We start from the raw sequence: 18,082 nt of genomic DNA on the forward strand, positions 1-18,082 counted from the left end.
TAACCAGGGAGCAGGATACACTAAACCTCATAACATCTTGGGTGCAATGAGACAAGAGTAATTAATTAATAGACTTTGTAGTAAAGGCACCATTACGCAGCAGTGATTGTGATTTTGCGTTCAGTTTGAGAAGAATGGATCGAAGACCAGTGTCTTAAAACTTAAACAAGGACAACCTATGGCACGAAGATGGAGCTGGCTGGAATACTAGGGTAAGGGATATGGTTGTAGAGATATAGAAATAGATATTTAAGGAGTTATTTCAGAATACTCATGAAATATACATCCCAGTGAAGAAAGAAAGGAAGGAAGAAAGATAGATTTAAGGGAGAGATGTAACATCTATGGCTAAGCAAGGAAGTTAAAAGTAGTATAAAAACAGAGAGAAAAGGCACATAGTTCTGCAAAGATGAGTGGAAGGTAAAAAGATTGGTTCAAGTATACTCAACAGCAAAGAATAACAGATTAATAAAAGACTGAGAAAGGAAAATGAGAGAAACTTTTTTTTTAAATAGTAGGAATGAATTGAGTGAGCACTAGTCACCTGGAAAGAAAGAGACAGAGACTGGAGAATTAATAATAGAAGATAGAGTATGGCAGGTAAATTGAATGCACATTCTGACTCTCGTCCTACAGTGAAGAAATATCCCTGAATAACTAACAGAATGAGAAATGAAGTGAGGAATTTAAAGCAATTACAATCACCAAGGAAACAGTTTTGAACTTTCTCAATGCCAAAAGCTGACAAATCTCCTAGCCTTGATGGACTTCATCTGAGGATTGAAGAAGTTGCTATTGAGATTGTCAATGCATTGGTTTTAATTATTCAAAACTCCATTAGTTCTGGAAAAGGCACCAGCAGACTTGCGAATATGATTCCTCTATTCAAGGAAGAACACAAAGTTGGAAGTCATAGGCCAGAATAGCCTAATATTTGTCATAGGGAACATACTGGAATCTATTATTAAAGAGGTCACACTAGGATACTTAGAAAATCTTCATGCAATCAAGCTGAGCTAACATTTTTGAGAAAGGGAAATAGTGTTTAACTAAGTTATCAGAGTTCTTTGGTTAACTAACAAGCAATGTACACAAAAGGGAATTTAGCAAAACTACTGCATGCAGATTTGCAGAAAGCATTTGACAAGGTGCCACATCAAATTATTACTATACAAAATAAGAGCTCATGGCATAGGAAGCAATTAGCATGGATTGAGATTGATTTACTATTAGGAAACAAAGTAAGGGCATAAATGGATATTTTCAAGTTGATGGGATGTGATAACTCATGTGCCACAGGAGTCAGTGCTGGGCTTCAATTATTTAATAAAAATAGTTTTATAAATTACTTGGATGAAGAGACCAAAGTTTATGGTTGCCAAGTTTCCTGATAATACAAAGACAAGCACCAGAGTAAGTTGTGAAAAGAGCATAAAGGAGTCTCCAAAGGGATATAGGTTGGTTAAGGAGTGGGCAAAAATTAGGCAGAAGGAACATATTGTGGGAAAATGTGAAGTAGGGGTACTTTGCTACACTTCTGGTCTCCAATTTAATGAAAAAACATAAATGCCTAGAAAGTTTTTCAGGTAAGTTTCATCTCAACTGATCACCCATGCTTCCATCCCTCCCCCCCAATTCTAGTCATGATTTGGAGGTGTTGGACTGGCGTGGACAAAGTTAAAAATCACACAATACCAGGTTATAGTCCAAAAGGTTATCTGGAAGCATGAGCTTTTGAGGTGCTGCCTCTTCATCATCACCACCTGATGAAAAAGCAACGCCTCGAAAGCTCATGCTTCCAAATAAACCTGTTGTACTATAACTTGGTGTTGTGAGGTTTTTAACCTTACCTCAATTCTAGATATCTTATTAAGAAAAAGGTAGAAGCATGAGACAGGGTAGGTGCTGCAAGGATGTTTCCCTTTATGAAAGGGGACAGAACTGGAGGTATAATTTAAAAAGGGCTCCCCCAATTATGATGGGAACAGGAGGAAGTTCTTCTCTAAGGATCATGGTGGGATCATTACATATTTTTAATGTGGAGGTGGAGAGAATCTTGACTAACACAAGAACCAAAAAGTTATCAGTGTAAGGGAGGAATTTGGATTTGAGACCATAATCACATTAGTCATCATCTTATTGAACGGCAGACTAGGCTATCACGACCAAATGGTCTGCTGTTCCTAACCTGTGCGTTCTGTGTACATTTAAATTCCTTGGGTTTAATGTGTCACAGCCAAATCTCAACAAAACACAGATTGCTAAGACTGAAATTTACACCAAATTAGCTAGCTTTTATGCAGGCACTCCATTTTTCTTTTATAAGTTATTGAGATGCTCATCAATATACAAGTGCTGTGTTAAACAGAAAAAGGAAGACGTTAACATTCTGATTTCTGTAAAAGGACACAACACAGAAGTTCATTTTGGGTTTCTCTCAAGTTAACACAAAACGTGGGTAATATCATAAAGCCATGAATATATTGGATATAGTTCCTACTTCTTTAATTTTTAAACAACTGTAAGAGAAATTGTCCAATGTAAACTATTTAACAGATCAGTATATTTCAAATAGTATTAAAGTGAGACGAAACCATAACAAACTGCTTGACAAACTCAGCAGGTCTGGCAGCATCTATGGAGACAAAGCAGAGTTAACGTTTTGGCTCCACTGACCCTCCTTCAGAACAGTTGGCTCCACAATGCTGGTAGGTATGGTGAGTTTTTCCAGCTATTTCTGATTTTGATTCAAATTTTCAGAATCCGCAGTTCTTTATTTTTTGTTCTGTGAAGAGAAAAATAGCTCTGTAGTAGTAAGATTGGATTTGAAGCATTAACTCTGCTTTCTCTCTACAAATGTTGCCAGAACTGAGTTTCTCCAGCAATTTTTGTTCTTGTTTCTGATTTCCAACATCTGTGATACTTTGCTTTAGTTTAGTGTATCCTGACGGATACCAAAAGAAATAAACTTCAACTAAAACAATGTACGTTATTTCCATTTTTGAAGGTTCACGTTTCCCACCTGGATGACATCAGCACCAATAGCTTCCTGTTTGTATTGTGTGCCGTACCATTTCTCTGTTATGTCCGTTTGTCCTTCAAATGATTTAGAAACCACTGCCACACTGTCAAGAGGAAGAACAGTAGAAATGAAGGAATTGACGCTGATTCAGATGCAACACAAGCTGAAATTTGATGCAAGTATTTAATGCCCGCAATGAACTACACAAACTTGAGAGCAAATAGGGAAGATGGAAATAGTTTAACAAAATTAGAACATCACTGGTAACTACAGCTCAAAATACACATTGCAGCAGGTGAATTAGTCCCCAAAATCTCAAAACTATCTGAGAGAATTCGCTCACCAGGTGATCAACCTAGAGAAAAGTCACACATCGAAAAGACAGAACCTGTGGGGAGCTGTTCTTCCAACCAGAAATTCAGTCTCTCCCATGCGTCTCCATGATTCATTGCAGATTTCTTCTTTTCAGCTCGTCACTACTCAATAAGTCAGAATCTATGATCAGAAGAGGAGCAAAGGTAGGAGGCAGGGCAGCAACCACTGATTGGTTGGTCCTACCCATGAAGGAAATTGCCAAATCAGAGCAGGCCTAGTGGAGTCTTCACTTAGGCCACTTCAGCAATGGGAGTGTCTGCTAGGGCTGTGCAGGGCTGAAGCTGGACTCAAGTTACAGCCAAGGAATTGAGGGAATTTACAGAACTGCAGGCTATCCTAGTACTATTTCTCCCCCCAAAAAATTGATTTTGTTTTGCTTGTGACTCAATTAAATGCATAGATTTGTCTCCCATTTTTGGCACATGAACATGGGAGACTGGGCATTGAACATACCAGACTTGGCTAGAATCAAATTACATTTACCTACTTATCCATAACCTACTTTCTGTCAACAACAAATCTGCTTTGCTTATACACGTTCTGGGTTGCAACTAAAAATCTGATGATCTTCAGGGGGCTGCGGTTAGCAACAAGTGACAACATTGGATCCCATGGCTGTTGAGGAAGCCTTCAGGAACAGGACTGGGTTTGTGTCTGGAGGGTGGAATTTAACACGTAATATATACTGTCCTTGGTAATTGTGAACAATCTTTCTGCAGAAGAAAACTCTAAAAACACAAATGCAGATGCTAAATATAAAGGGTGGCACGGTGGCTAGCACCGCTGCCTCATAGTACCAGGGAACTGGGTCCAATTCCAGACTTGGGTGACTGTCTCGGTTTGCATTTTCTCCCTGTGTCTTCTCCAGGTGGTCCTGTGCAGGTTAGATGGAGTAGCCAGCTTAAATTGTCCCATAGTGTCCTGGGATATGTAGGCAAGGTGGATTAGCCATGGTAAATGCAGGGTTACAGGGAGAGGGTAGGATTCTGGATGGGATGCTCTCCGGCTGGTCGGTGAGTACCCAGTGGGTCGAATGGCCTCTTTTCACACTTTAGATTCTATATTATGTGATCCATTATAAAATAATATTCAGTGAATATATTTCACATTACTATGATCTTTCACTATGATGACTTTTTCTCCTAAATTTAAAGTAGAATACTGGCATCTTTGATTCATCACTGTTTGCGTTCTATATTATTTTGGCAATACATCAGGCTCACAACAGTCAACTTTACAGGTTAAATTTTATACACTTAACATGGGAAGACATTGATAAGTCTTTGCACCCAATATAGGTAGTTATTTTATAACATGATGGTTGCGTTCTTGTGCAACCCTGTATCATAGAAAAATTGCACTTTAGAACCAGCGCTTAACATTTTGGCAATATAATCGTGTTACAGCCAACATGTTTTAAAAATTCATGCTTTAGAAACAGTGTCCCCAATTCATCAATCTTATTACAGCGAATTCACATTAACAAAAGCGCGTTAGAGCAGAGCGACCTGTAATTACTGTAAGCATTTACAAGTCAGGTGAACTATATGATCCACAGCTCTCTTACTAAAGGTGACCTAATTTCAAAGACAGAGAAGTGCCCTCTAGTGACTCTAATAATATTTCACAAATCCAAAATTTAATCATGTATTTCATACAGGGTTAACTTTATTGCATCTGAACAATTTGCAAGAAGTATTTAACATCTATGTATATTGACCATTTTAAACATTTGTAATGAATTATGAGGAAGTATATTTGTATATGTATCTCTTCCCTACTTCCCACAACCACATAAAAAAAGCAAATCTTACATTCTTAAGTTTTTAACTTTTGGAGTGAAAAGCATTAGTTTAAGGGGGCAGTTTTAGATTGTAGATTTATAATGTACAAGTGAATCAAGAGTAATGGACACAGACCAGAAAGTGGCATTCAGGCCACTGTCAGATGAGCCATGACCTTATTGAATGGCAAAGTAAGCACAAAGTACCAAATGGCTGACTCCTGTCCCTTCATTTATATTACATTTCAGAAATTCTGCTCCAAAATTAGAACAGGAGTTGTTGCAATTGGGATTGCTAAAATCAGAATGTTCTAGTTAAAATCATAGCACCCAAGTTCCTCTTAGATTCCTCAAATTTAAGGCAAGACAGAACAGCTTGGAAACTGTTGCAAATAAAACATTAGAATAACAGTGAGTACTATTAGGTGATGTGCAAAGTGACAGCAAATTGCTGCATTCACACACATACTGCTTAACATAAACATGCATAAGTCAATGTTCAAGATGTCTCATCCTTCTAAAAGTGGTGAGAAAATGAATGTTACCATGCAAATATAATGAATGTCATAAATTTCCTGCCCTTACCGCACTGATATGAAATAAATATGAACACATTCCAAATGAGGAAAAGAATCTCGGAACAGGAGTAGGCCATTCAATCCATCAAGGAGTCTGCTCAGCTTCTGAATTAGATCATGGGTGATGATTTACCTCAATGTCTCTTCCTAAGTACCTTCATATCCCTGGATGTTACTGCCAAACTACTAGATATTATCTTTTACAAGAGTGGAATCTCTTTTTTTTTAGTCACTGGAGATTTTTCTCCAATTTTCTTTCTAAAGGAAGAAACATTTAATTTTTCTTTACATTTAATTCAATTCTTCAGCTGTTATAGAACATAGAAAAATACAGCGCAGTACAGGCCCTTCGGCCCTCGATGTTGCGCCGACCGAAGCCTACCTAACCTACACTAGCCCAATAACCTCCATATGCTTGTCCAATGCCCGCTTAAATGACCATAAAGAGGGAGAGTCCACCACTGCTACTGGCAGGGCATTCCATGAACTCTCAACCCGCCGAGTAAAAAAATCTACCCCTAACATCTGTCCTATACCTACCACCCCTTAATTTAAAGCTGTGTCCCCTAGTAACAGCTCACTCCATACGCGGAAAAAGGTTCTCACTGTCAACCCTATCTAAACCCCTAATCATCTTGTACACCTCTATCAAATCTCCCCTAAACCTTCTTTTCTCCAATGAGAAAAGCCCCAAGTACCTCAGCCTTTCCTCATATGATCTTCCTACCATGCCAGGCAACATCCTGGTAAACCTCCTATGCATTCGCTCCAATGCCTCCACATCCTTCCTAAAGTATGGTGACTAAAACTGCACACAGTACTCCAGATGAGGCCGCACCAGAGTCTTATACAACTGCAACATGACCTCAGGACTCCGGAACTCAATTCCTCTACCAATAAAGCCCAGTACACCATATGCCTTCTTCACAGCACTATTTACCTGGGTGGCAACTTTCAAAGATCTGTGTACATGGACACCAAGATCCCTCTGCTCATCCACACTACCAAGTAGTCTACCATTAGCCCAGTAATCCAACTTCTTGTTACTCCTACCAAAGTGAATGACTTCACACTTAGCTACATTGAATTCCATTTGCCACCTTACTGCCCAGCTCTACAACTTATCTATATCGCGCTGTAACCTGCCATATCCTCCTTCGCTGTCCACAACTCCACCGACTTTCGTGTCATCCGCAAACTTGCTCACCCAGCCTTCAAGCCCCTCCTCCAGGTCATTTATAAAAATGACAAACAGCAATGGTCCCAAAACAGATCCTTGTGGAACACCGCTAGTAAGTGCGTTCCAAGATGAACCTATACCATCAACTCCTACCCTCTGTCTCCTTCCAGCCAGCCAATTCCTAATCCAAACCTCTAATGCACCCTCAATGCCATACCTCCGTAGTTTTTGCATTAGCCTGCCATGGGGTACCTTATCGAACGCCTTGCTATTTCTTGGTTTATAATCTGCATTACTCAGTAATATTTCAACTTTCTCATTTTGTTAAAAAAACATATTGCTCACACACTGTCCACAAAGTTTCAAACAAGCTTTTGAGAATACAACATTTTTGAAAAAGGTAGCTAAGAGGAACATACAATGTCAAAGTAAATGAAGAAGTTGTGGGCAAAGAACAAGGCTATAAGGGGTAGGCACCATTGCTTAACAAAAGGCCATCTTAAAATGCAATTTGCAATTACCAGTAAATGGCTCATTTGAGAGCTACGGGCTTGCTCAGGAGATTATTGACTCCTGATCAACTGCCAATTCAGTATCACAATAAAAAGGCGTTTCTTTATTTCTCACTTTTGGCCAAAAAAAATAGGCAATATTACAACAATAACTTACCGCACAGATTCTGGTCTTAGTTTTTCCAGCACCATTTGAATTAAGTCAGCCCTAAACTCTTCTAGCAGGTATTCAGCTGCAAGCACTTCGTGAATGGGATAGTACTGGGTGATTAAAGAAAACGAAATGACTATACAGCAAGACATTAACATAACAAATCTGGGCTAACATTATGGACTGTGTATACTTATCTTCATAAGCACTGAGCTAACAATTAAACAGAACAAGGTGACAAACCTGCACAGTGCATCTCAAACTACTGGCAAGAGCTTCAGAATTCCGTGCAACAGAATTGACTGTTTCCAAGCACCTTACAGTGCTTATATACAGTTTTAAGGAACATTGCAAATTGAAATCAGTCCTTCAATAATAATTCCAAGATTTTACAATGGGCTCATGCCCGAAATGTCAATTCTCCTGTTCCTCAGCTGCTGCCTGACCTGATGTGCTTTTCCAACACCACGCTCTGCGACTCTGATCTCCAGCATCTGCAGTCCTCATTTCTCCTAGCATTAGCACAAAGGCTATCCAAAAGCTATAAAAAAGTACGTTCACAGACTCTACTGTTAAAGTGACACATGGTAGACTGAGAATTTGCATGAAATATTATGGTTAATTCTATCTTACTTAATATTAGATGTTTAATTGTGAGCACAGAGACTTGAACAAGAGCAGCAGAAGGTTCTCCTCTTCAATTTCTCTATGCCATCAATGTTCTGGTAGATTGCCCGAGTAGATTAGGATATTAGTATGACTAGGTACCGTTCATTCTACAGCCATCAAATACAATCTCTTATCTTTCGAAGTACCTAGGACTCTGATCAATGGCCTCTCTGCGCAAGTCTAAAATTAGAATCTCTTTAAACACACTATCCCAACAATCTCAACACACCATATTTCGAAACAGATATATATATGATCTGCATACTTGGATATATCCTCAGGTTTACTTCTCTGATGATCATCTCCTATCCACTTATTATTCTTCCAACAACATAAATCTTGTGGAAATGCTACCATTGATAAAATTCTCCGTAGCTCCTTCAAACGTGTCAGGTTCAAGACTTTCCTGCGTACAGGTGTGCATGAACTAGACACCAAACCTTTGCAATTTAAAAAGTGGCTCGTGTTACCAAACGAGCTACTATAATTTCAATCTATAACACATTTGCGCCCAATAGAGAGGATACCCATTTTGATCCATCCAAAACACAGTACCAACATACAGCAGATCACTGCTAACTCTGTTTCAGAAAATAGCACATGTTAAAAAATGAAATACTTAACCCTAACTATCAATTCTCTTTGCGCCCCATCCTGTAAAGACTCCATTGGAATCACTGCTACAAGCTGCTTGGGAATAACTTGTTTTGTAAATCAATATTCAGCAAGAATTGTGTTAATTAAATTGCACGTGAGTGCCATGGAGAATGAAAATGATCACACATTAAGGACTACTTTGGAGTTATCTATACTCAGTGGGCATCAAAGCTGTCAACTGCTAGAGGTACAAAAATTAAAATATAGGGTCAAGAGATTTACATTTTGAAAATAAATTCCCTTTTCCCTTGTCTCTTTCTTCCTTTACTGTGATAAGTTGTCAACCTTACAATAAGTATTCTCCAGTGTATATTTTTAAAAAATGTTAAAACATAGTAGCAAACATGAAATATTTACATACATGTAATGAGCCAGCAAGTTTTGAAGTGTAGCCACGTGGTCGTTCTTTATCTTTGAACCTAAATGCCATAGCATTCAAATCCTAAATGTTAAACAATAAAAAGTCAGAAATAGTTATCTGATGAACATTCAGAGCTACACTTTACAGTAGTTACTCAGAAACAAATATTGTGGTCAAAGTCCATTTGTCTAATTGTTTAAATGTCAAAAGGAGGTACTGAACAGTAAAGAAATGCCACTTCAATGCTCAGGGTTGGAGCATCAGCAAGAATAAAAATTTTTTGCTGTGTCCCAGTGATTCAGTTAAAAACTGCTGATCTATAAAGCTGATCCATGCAATGTTACTTCACAACTCTGAAAACATATGGTACTTGAATCTGGGTTTTCTGATTCAGAGGTAGGGACACTACCATTGCACAAGAGCTCCAGAGATTTGTTTCTTTTCGATATCCAGAAATGCTCTTACACAAAATTAATTTTTGCCCCATCACCAAACCATTACGTTTAATTTCCTTCTATTAACCACCAGCAGTAAATGATCTCTGATTCCAATTGAATAGTTGATGTGCAAAGCCGTTATAAGCAATGCAAACCATCGAGGTTGAGGAAGAGGTAGGGAAAGTGGGACGGGGTCTGGGTTTGCTTTTTTGTCTCCCCCCTCGCCGACAAATGGACCAGTTTTATTTCTTTTCTTTACTAGATCGGTTTTATAAATAGTTTCTAATCAACCTATTCAGAAATGCTATTATACAGCTCTGGAGTAGATGAGACTTGAACCAGACTTCTAACCCAGGAGGTAGAGACACCACCACTGCAACACAAGAGCTCCAAGGGTCTTTTTTTTTAAATATATCCATCTTAAGCTCTGATAAAGGAGTGCATCCACAATAATGTTAGCGCTACCTCCACAGTTCCAAGAGCTGGAAGTGCTAAACCTATTGCCAAATCCTATTAGTGATACTATTTATGTACCCAATGTGAAATACTGACAGTACAAAGGGCAACAGATTGCAACTTCTGATCAATATTAAATCACTAAATTATCTTGCTCTCTCAAATTTCTTATTGGACATGCGTCTGTGTTTTTTCCCCATTTGGTTACTTCTGGCAAAATTTCATGAATCCACCTCAAACCTCTCTGTAAATCAGGATAAACGTTCAAGTGAGATTGAGAAAGATTTTGTTCATTACCTTGCACTCCTGAAAAACCCACTCCTGTGGCCCTTCTGTACGCAGTTTATTAATATACTGGAACATGTGTAGAATTATATCATCAACATGCACTGCATACAAAAAAGGAAAGAAAGACAAAAATTGCATAGCATTAGGATCAAATTAAATACACATAGCTTTCTATAAGCTAAGAAAATACAAACAGAACACAAATCAAGTTACTACCTTGGAAGCTTGTGAACAGATAGTCCTGTTTGATTGGTGACATTCCAAATCATGACTCCATTCCAAGCCCCAAATACTCTCATTGTGCCACCATCTGCCAGCCAAGAAAAAGCTAGCCGAACAGCAACATCAAGATATAAGAAACTTCACCCTGATGTACTGCAAAGCACTAAATACTTAAACAAGTTTCTAAAAACACTGCAAACTTTGGGGTACTGCCCGAATCAACTTTGGCTTCACTTTTGTCAGCTTTGATGTCACCTGCACGCCAGAAGTGTTGCTGCTTGGAACAGATTTAATATTTCTATAGCTACTTTTTTTTTAAAAATGCTGGAAAATCACGCAACTGAATTTTTGACATGCATCACTCATATTCACACATCCAGTACAATATGAAATTTAAAGCACATATATACCATAATGTACGCTTTACTTACCAAGTCCTTCTTCAGTAAGATCTACATTAATGATGAAAAACATAAAACCTTTAGCGCCTTCTTTTTGACCTCCAACAAGTGTGTTCACCCAACCTGGAAAAGACCACAGAAAAAAGTTAGCGCACCTTTTTACTTTAAATATCTTACATAAAGGGCAGCACAGTGGCTTAGTGGTTAGCACTGCAGCCTCACAGCGCCAGGGACCTGGGTTCAATTCTGGCCTTGGGCAACTGTCTGTGTGGAGTTTGCACATTCTCCCAGTGTCTGCATGGGTTTCCTCTGGGTGCTCCCATTTCCTCCCACAATCCAAGGGTGTGCAGGTTAGGTGAACTGGCCCTGCTAAATTGCCCATAGTGTTCAGGGATGTGTAGGTTTAGGTGCATTAGACAGGAGTAAATATAGGGTAGGGACAATGGTTAGTCTTCAGAGGGTCGTTGTTGGGCTGAAGGGCCTGTTTTCACGCTGTAGGGATTCTGTAATCTAAACATTTTAAAAGAACTTAAAATATGATCCAGAGTTTTGAACAAGAGTCATCTGACTCTAAGTGACAACTGCTTCTCTCTCCCCACAAATAATGCCAGATACTCTTTAGCATTTTAGTTTTTACTTTAAAAGTGATTTTTGGGAGTCACCAGAATAAATCACTGGATATTTTGAGGAAGAGAAAAAAGTTAGCATTGATTACGTGAACATTTAGAAAGTAAACAAAATTATGCTTCAGGGCAACAAACTGATGCACTACTACAGTGGACTATATTACTGTACATGGCAAAGTCACAGTAGGGAACTTTGATGTGCTCCAGCAAAGCAGCATATTGTTTGATATTAGACCATAGGATATAGAAACAAAATTAGGCCATTCGTCCATTGAGTCTGCTCCACCATTCGATTGTGCTTGATGTTTCTCAACTCCATTCTCCTGTCTTTTCCCCAAAACCCTTGACCTCATTTACTAATCAAGCGCCTATCTCTGTCTTAAGTGCACTCCATGACTTGGCCTCCAATCCACTGCGACAATGAATTCCTTAAGTTCACCACCCTCTGAAGGTCGTCCCTTCACTCTGATGCTGTGCCTGCAGGTCCTAGTCTCTCCTACTAGTGGGAACATGCTCTCCACATCCACTCTATCCAGGCCTCAGTTAAGCATAATCATGTATTAACTTATCATAAAGTATTGCACAACAGAACGTAATAGTTCAGCATACTGAAGCATTAACACACAAGACAATATTACAGAGCAATGGGGTTTGACTGCCTTATGGTCACGTGGTTAGTGCTTTCACTTGCCAAGACCTCAGAAGATGAAACTAAACACTAAGCAAGTCACCCAGGCACATTTATGCATCAACTGGCAGCCAAGTACGAACAGGCATTCAAAACTAAATTCTCCCCTTTTGTTTTTGTGCATGTATAGAGAGAATATGAGGGGGGGGTGGAGGGAAGATAACAGAATAAAACTAGATATAAACCCTATCTTTAAGCAGACAGAAAATAAGACACTTAAGAGTTCATGAAATCCAAATCACTGAATTTTATTTGAATAACATGTAAAAACTCCACTTCAAATGTCACCAAAGATTTTAGTGAATAATCCAATTTGTTCCAGGAGTCACACTGAAGTCAGAGGTTTGAAACTTAAAACCAAGTAGATCCTTGAAAAAGTGTGTTTTGGATAAAGAAAAATGAATGAGTGGACCAAAATGCAATGCTCTGACATGGCCAAGGGCATCCCTTGCAGCTGACAAGGAAACTTCAACAGTATATAAAAACCTAGGGGAAAGAAAGCAGAGCTAGTGGGGGGGGGGGGGAAGGAAAGTAACACTGCTGCACATTTCCCACAAACAACATTCATAATTACCTTTCGATTTGAGTTCTGAAAGAAGACTCCCCGGTCCTTCATGGCCGATCAAATGTCCAAGATAGTGACCTGGATTTGATTTGTAATACTTCTGAAGGTCGGGTATGGGAAAAGTGACATATAGATTCCGGATGTCTTTGATAGGTACCACCTTGTACAGTTGCTGTAAAAAAATTATAGCAGTTTTATTATTATTTTTATTTACATTTCAAAAAAATTATAATTACTTTTGTCCTATGCAAATAGCTGTCAAGTTAGTTCACAGGTTTAATTTGCTTCACTGGCACAAGGAGAGTTTTAGATATAATATTTTAATTTTTTTCATACAAATGCCTTTATAATTTCTATGAGAAGATACACATTGCTTTCCAAAAGTAGTTGTGGTGTATTTATGTAAGCAACCTTATAACTGAACAGCGGTGACAAAAACTTATGGAAACACAAGATTGCAACAGCTGAGCACACACACTGTTCAAGTTTATAAATCAGCTTTTTTGTAAATGGACCTCAGTTCTACAGGTGAAGCTATTTTATGCATAATGACAATGAACAATTATTAGCATTTAAATCTCGTGACTTGATTAATTCTACACTTTACTCATCATGTGGTGGTGGGGTGTGGGTGTCGGTGTCATGGAGTGCTGGCGAATGTGAAGCAAATAACAAAAAACATGCAAGAGGGTTTCAATGATTCAACTTGCAAAGAAGCCCATCCTCAGATTGTTTTGGGGCTCTTTTTTGCAAGACTTTTAAATTCAAATTGTCTAATCTTCAGTTTTGACCTCAGGCAATCAGTCTTCAGGTGATCGGTCAACTCTACAACAAACAGTAAGTCTCTTCAATCAATCAGACTGAAGAGTTCTCAAGTAAAAATTAGACTGAATTCATGTAAAGAAAGCAAAATAAGGATCTCAAAAGATGGAGGGGGGTTGGGAAGGAAGAAAAAAATAAGCAGAAAATATGTAGCTTAAGCTCCAAAATGAATTATTACTGAAGGATTGAGATTCTGCACTTCTAAAACTATGAACATGGGTAGGATCAAAATATTGATGCTAGAAATCCGAAGTGAAAACAGAAAAAGCCCAAAATATTCAGTTCACGTAGTGCCTGTGGAAAAATAGCCTTTATTTTATCCCAAGTGACCTTCCAATAGAACGGAGGGTAGTTAAATGGCTACATGTACTGTGAACGTCATCAGTAGATGGCACAAAAATCAAACATGCTCTGTCGCAATGGAAGGAAATAGCATTGCTAGAAAATGTAAAACAAAGGTGTCAACCCTAATTAGATTAGATTACTTACAGTGTGGAAACATTGAAAGAGAATAGCCCACACCCTGACGGCAGGCAGTAGGCAACAGCTGGAGGGAGAACCCATACCCTCCCCATTGTCTACAACACCCACTCGGGCCCCAGCCTCCACTTCATTAACCAGACCCCTTGTCAGAAGCCCATGCACTGATTATGACAACATTGCTATATGCAGAATGCAGTGACATAATTGGCACATGTGCAAATATTTCCTTTGCCCTATCCTATTGTGGACAGATGGTGTTACTGGCTGTGGTTGCACATAATGCAATGTGTGCATTGTGCAATCACTCCAAAGTCAGAAATACAATAGGTTTTCAACAAGGGAGAAGGGGTGGAGATAAAGTGTCAATGGACTAACAAAGAAACAAAATAGTGTCAAGAGGAGATATGGAGTTGCCTAAACATGTAATTAAATGGGGTGCAATAGTAAAAAGAGGAACATAATAGGCAGAGGGTTTTTTAAAAGATGGAGTTTATTAATGAGTACAGAAGGCTGTCAAGTATTGAGTTCAAAGCAGAGTCCTTATCCTCAAGCTTGCACTGAGCTTGGGAGAACATTGTAGCAGGTCAACAAAGGAGGAGGGGAGAGAATAGTAATGACAAGAGATGAGAAACTCCAACTCAGGCTTGGGGTCTAAAGAGATATTCTACAAAGCAGATTTCCAAGGGAGACCAGATGCAGACTGAGTGACATGTAACTAAAATGTATTAGTTATGTACAAAAAGAAAACCAAAAAGTTCTAATCAAGTCTAAACCTTTATAACAAAAATAAAATTTAACAAAAATAGAAACAAGCTTGAGTAGAAAGCAAAGTGGGCGGCACAGTGGTTAGCACTGCTGCCTCACAGCACCAGAGACCCGGGTTCAATTCCCGCCTCAGGCGACTGACTGTGTGGAGTTTGCATATTCTCCCCGTGTTTGCATGGGTTTCCTCCGGGTGCTCCGGTTTCCTCCCACAAGTCCAAAGAATGTGCAGGTTAGGTGAATTGGCCATGCTAAATTGCCTGTAGTGTTAGGTGAAGGGATAAATGTAGGGGAATGGGTCTGGGTGTGTTGCGCTTCGGCAGGTCGGTGTGGACTTGTTGGGCCGAAGGGCCTGTTTCCACATTGTAAGTAATCTAATCTAATCAAAGGAAGTTTTACTCCAACTGTATAAAAAGCCACTTATGTTACAGGTTGATTACTAGGTTCATTCTGGGTACTGCATCTCAAAAAAAAGGATAGATCAGCCTTGGAAGAATTACTGTACCATATAGGCAGACAGTAGATCTAGACTTTTATTCCCTAGAATATAAGAGATTAAAAGGGACATGATTGAAACTTCAGGATTCAGAATGAAATCAATACAATAGATAAAAGAAATCGTTCCCACTGATGGGGAAGTCTCAGTCAAGTGCACATAGAAATCAGTTAAAAATGATAACATCAGTACCAAACCATTTGGAAAAGTAATTGGTAATCATTTCTTCACAAAGAGCGAAACTTGTACAAAAAGAAAATGCCAGGTCAACAGCTGAGATAGACAGTTTCTTTTTGCTGGATAACAGTTCATATAGATTTTGAGTCAAAGAAGGTAGATTGGTAAAAGTTACTTAGAAGCCATGCCTCTGAATCAATGATGGAATAGATTTGATGGGCTGAATAGCGCAACTCATGTTTTTAAAAAGGCACAGTGAAGTGTTGGTCAGTGGTAGTGAATTGAGATAGAGGTCAAAAGGTATGCAGCTTAAAGCAGATAACTTTTGGAAAGGAATACAGGGTCAGGGTGAGAAAGAATGTGGGAGGTTGAAAATAGTCTGATTCAGCCAGACATAAAAGTACCAAAGGGGAATGGAGTTAAAGACAAAGGGTCAAAGATGACAGTCAATCTTCCTGAAGTTCAGTTGGAAGAAATGTCAGTCCATTCAAGTCAGGTCGTCAGATTAAAGAGACTGATTAGTACGGAGGCAGAGAAGACTGACAAATGGAAAGAGAGAAGTAGTTGCTTGCCATCAATACATACGCTGAAGCATGCCCAACATGTGCCTTATAGCCAAGGAGCAAAAAGGATGGGCTAAGAAACAACCCTAAAAGATCTCCCAAAGGAATGGTGCAGAAATATGGAAAGGTTTGCTGGAGAAAACTAAACAAGGGAGTCTCATGAAACAAGAATGTTATGGCTCACCACAAGGGTGAAGAAACATCATAGTTAGGCATATCCAATCCCATACATTATACAGTAGCTGCTGGTTGGTATAAAAACTCAAGTGGAACATGATAAAGGAGCCAGCCAACTCAGTCCAACAAATATGTAATTCTAGTCCAAATTACTCAATTGACTTAAAGTCCTCTGAATTTCCACAAAGTTGTATAGCCATTGTTCATAGGAATATCACACCAGAAGCTTTAAGTTAAGCAGGGACAGGAGACAACTGCAGTCTGCACAACATACATATTCCAAGGTCATTTCCTGACACCGACAAGCATACATTGCATGCATTAGTGAGTAAGATTTTTTGAAAGGTATCCATACGTACATCTTTATCATTGGACTACCTGCCAATATGAAAAATGGTATTCCTGCAAGCATCCAATGCTTTTGAGTTAAATGGCAGGCCCTGACCCCGGATCAATTTGGAATTATTCTCAAGATCACTCCCAACCCAGAGAATAAAAAAACTCATATTTTCTCACACTTAGGACATCCCATGGTATATTTGGTCCATCCAGTGTCAACAAGCACTGCCCATGTGTACAGATCCACTTTGTGTCAGCAGCTTCCTATTAGTTGTTTCTGACCCTCCACCTTCTACTGAAGGTTTCTGAACAGTGAAGAAGCCTCCCGAAACTGTCCATTGATTTTCAGTACTAATATGCTACCCCTTTTGGTCAGCAATGACTATTATCCAAGAATAATAATAATTTAACAAAATATAAATTAAAAAATTCAAAAGGTATCCAGTTTAAAATCCATGCAGTGTGTGTCTGGACCGGTCCTAAACTTTTCAATTGACATTTCATTAAATATGCTAATTATTCAACAATTATTACTTAAGACTGAAAGTTCACTTTAAAATCATGTGGATTATTTAAGAAAATCACTAAAGCATTTAAAAGATATTCCCTGTAAAACCCAGGCAAAGCAAATGTGCTTAGGCTGTATTCCTGTGGCAATACTCCTACCAATCAGAATCTACCTACCTGATATCAGAATTAAGATTAACAGCAACGATTCTTACTACATCTGTGTGTCAATTATAGTCCATCTCAGTCTTCTCTTTATCAAGTCTGTTTCTTGCATCCTAGTTCTGATGAGTGAGTGCAAATGAAAAGCTTCAACTTCTTTCAATATTTTTCAAGTGTGTGTCTATTTTCCACGAATGCATGGAGTATTTGTGGAATATCCCATACAGAAATAATATTAAGTCATTACGCAATATTTGGTCTCTCCTTCTGCTCAAGTGTTGCCAAAGAATTGTGCAGGCATATTGTCAAACCTTTGCGCTTGTGTAATCTTGAGCCTTGCACATGTACAATAAATCAGGCAATCCAGCATCAACAAACACTGCCTGTCTTTTTCACAAGTATGTTTTATTATGATAAAGGGAGGATAAAAGAATATCGCATTTAACTCAGTTAATCAATATTTAACAGGAGCCGTAGAAGCACTATATTCATGACTCTAAGGCAGATGTCAGATTCTGGTCTCCCTCCTCTTTTAATGCCTGCCTGAACATATAAATATGTACATCCCACTCTCAGACTTTCCCTGCATTTACCATTGTTTAATTATGAGATGAGTATAAAAG

At 38.7% G+C, this 18,082-nt stretch overlaps 1 protein-coding gene across 2 annotated transcripts in view; it reads right to left on the reverse strand.

Annotated features, from left to right (window-relative positions):
- Positions 1–18,082, reverse strand: part of ide (insulin-degrading enzyme) — a 125,369-nt gene that overhangs the window by 65,938 nt on the left and 41,349 nt on the right. For both annotated transcript variants that reach the window (XM_072557734.1, XM_072557733.1), the window contains exons 7-12: positions 12,981–13,143; positions 11,123–11,215; positions 10,479–10,570; positions 9,289–9,369; positions 7,608–7,711; positions 3,023–3,125 (exon numbers count right to left, since the gene is read on the reverse strand). In XM_072557734.1, the coding sequence (XP_072413835.1) occupies positions 3,023–3,125; positions 7,608–7,711; positions 9,289–9,369; positions 10,479–10,570; positions 11,123–11,215; positions 12,981–13,143 (636 nt within the window). The remainder of the gene's footprint in view (positions 1–3,022; positions 3,126–7,607; positions 7,712–9,288; positions 9,370–10,478; positions 10,571–11,122; positions 11,216–12,980; positions 13,144–18,082) is intronic.

This window comes from Chiloscyllium punctatum, chromosome 38 (assembly GCF_047496795.1).
Source record: "Chiloscyllium punctatum isolate Juve2018m chromosome 38, sChiPun1.3, whole genome shotgun sequence".
Taxonomy (NCBI): Eukaryota; Metazoa; Chordata; class Chondrichthyes; order Orectolobiformes; family Hemiscylliidae; genus Chiloscyllium; species Chiloscyllium punctatum.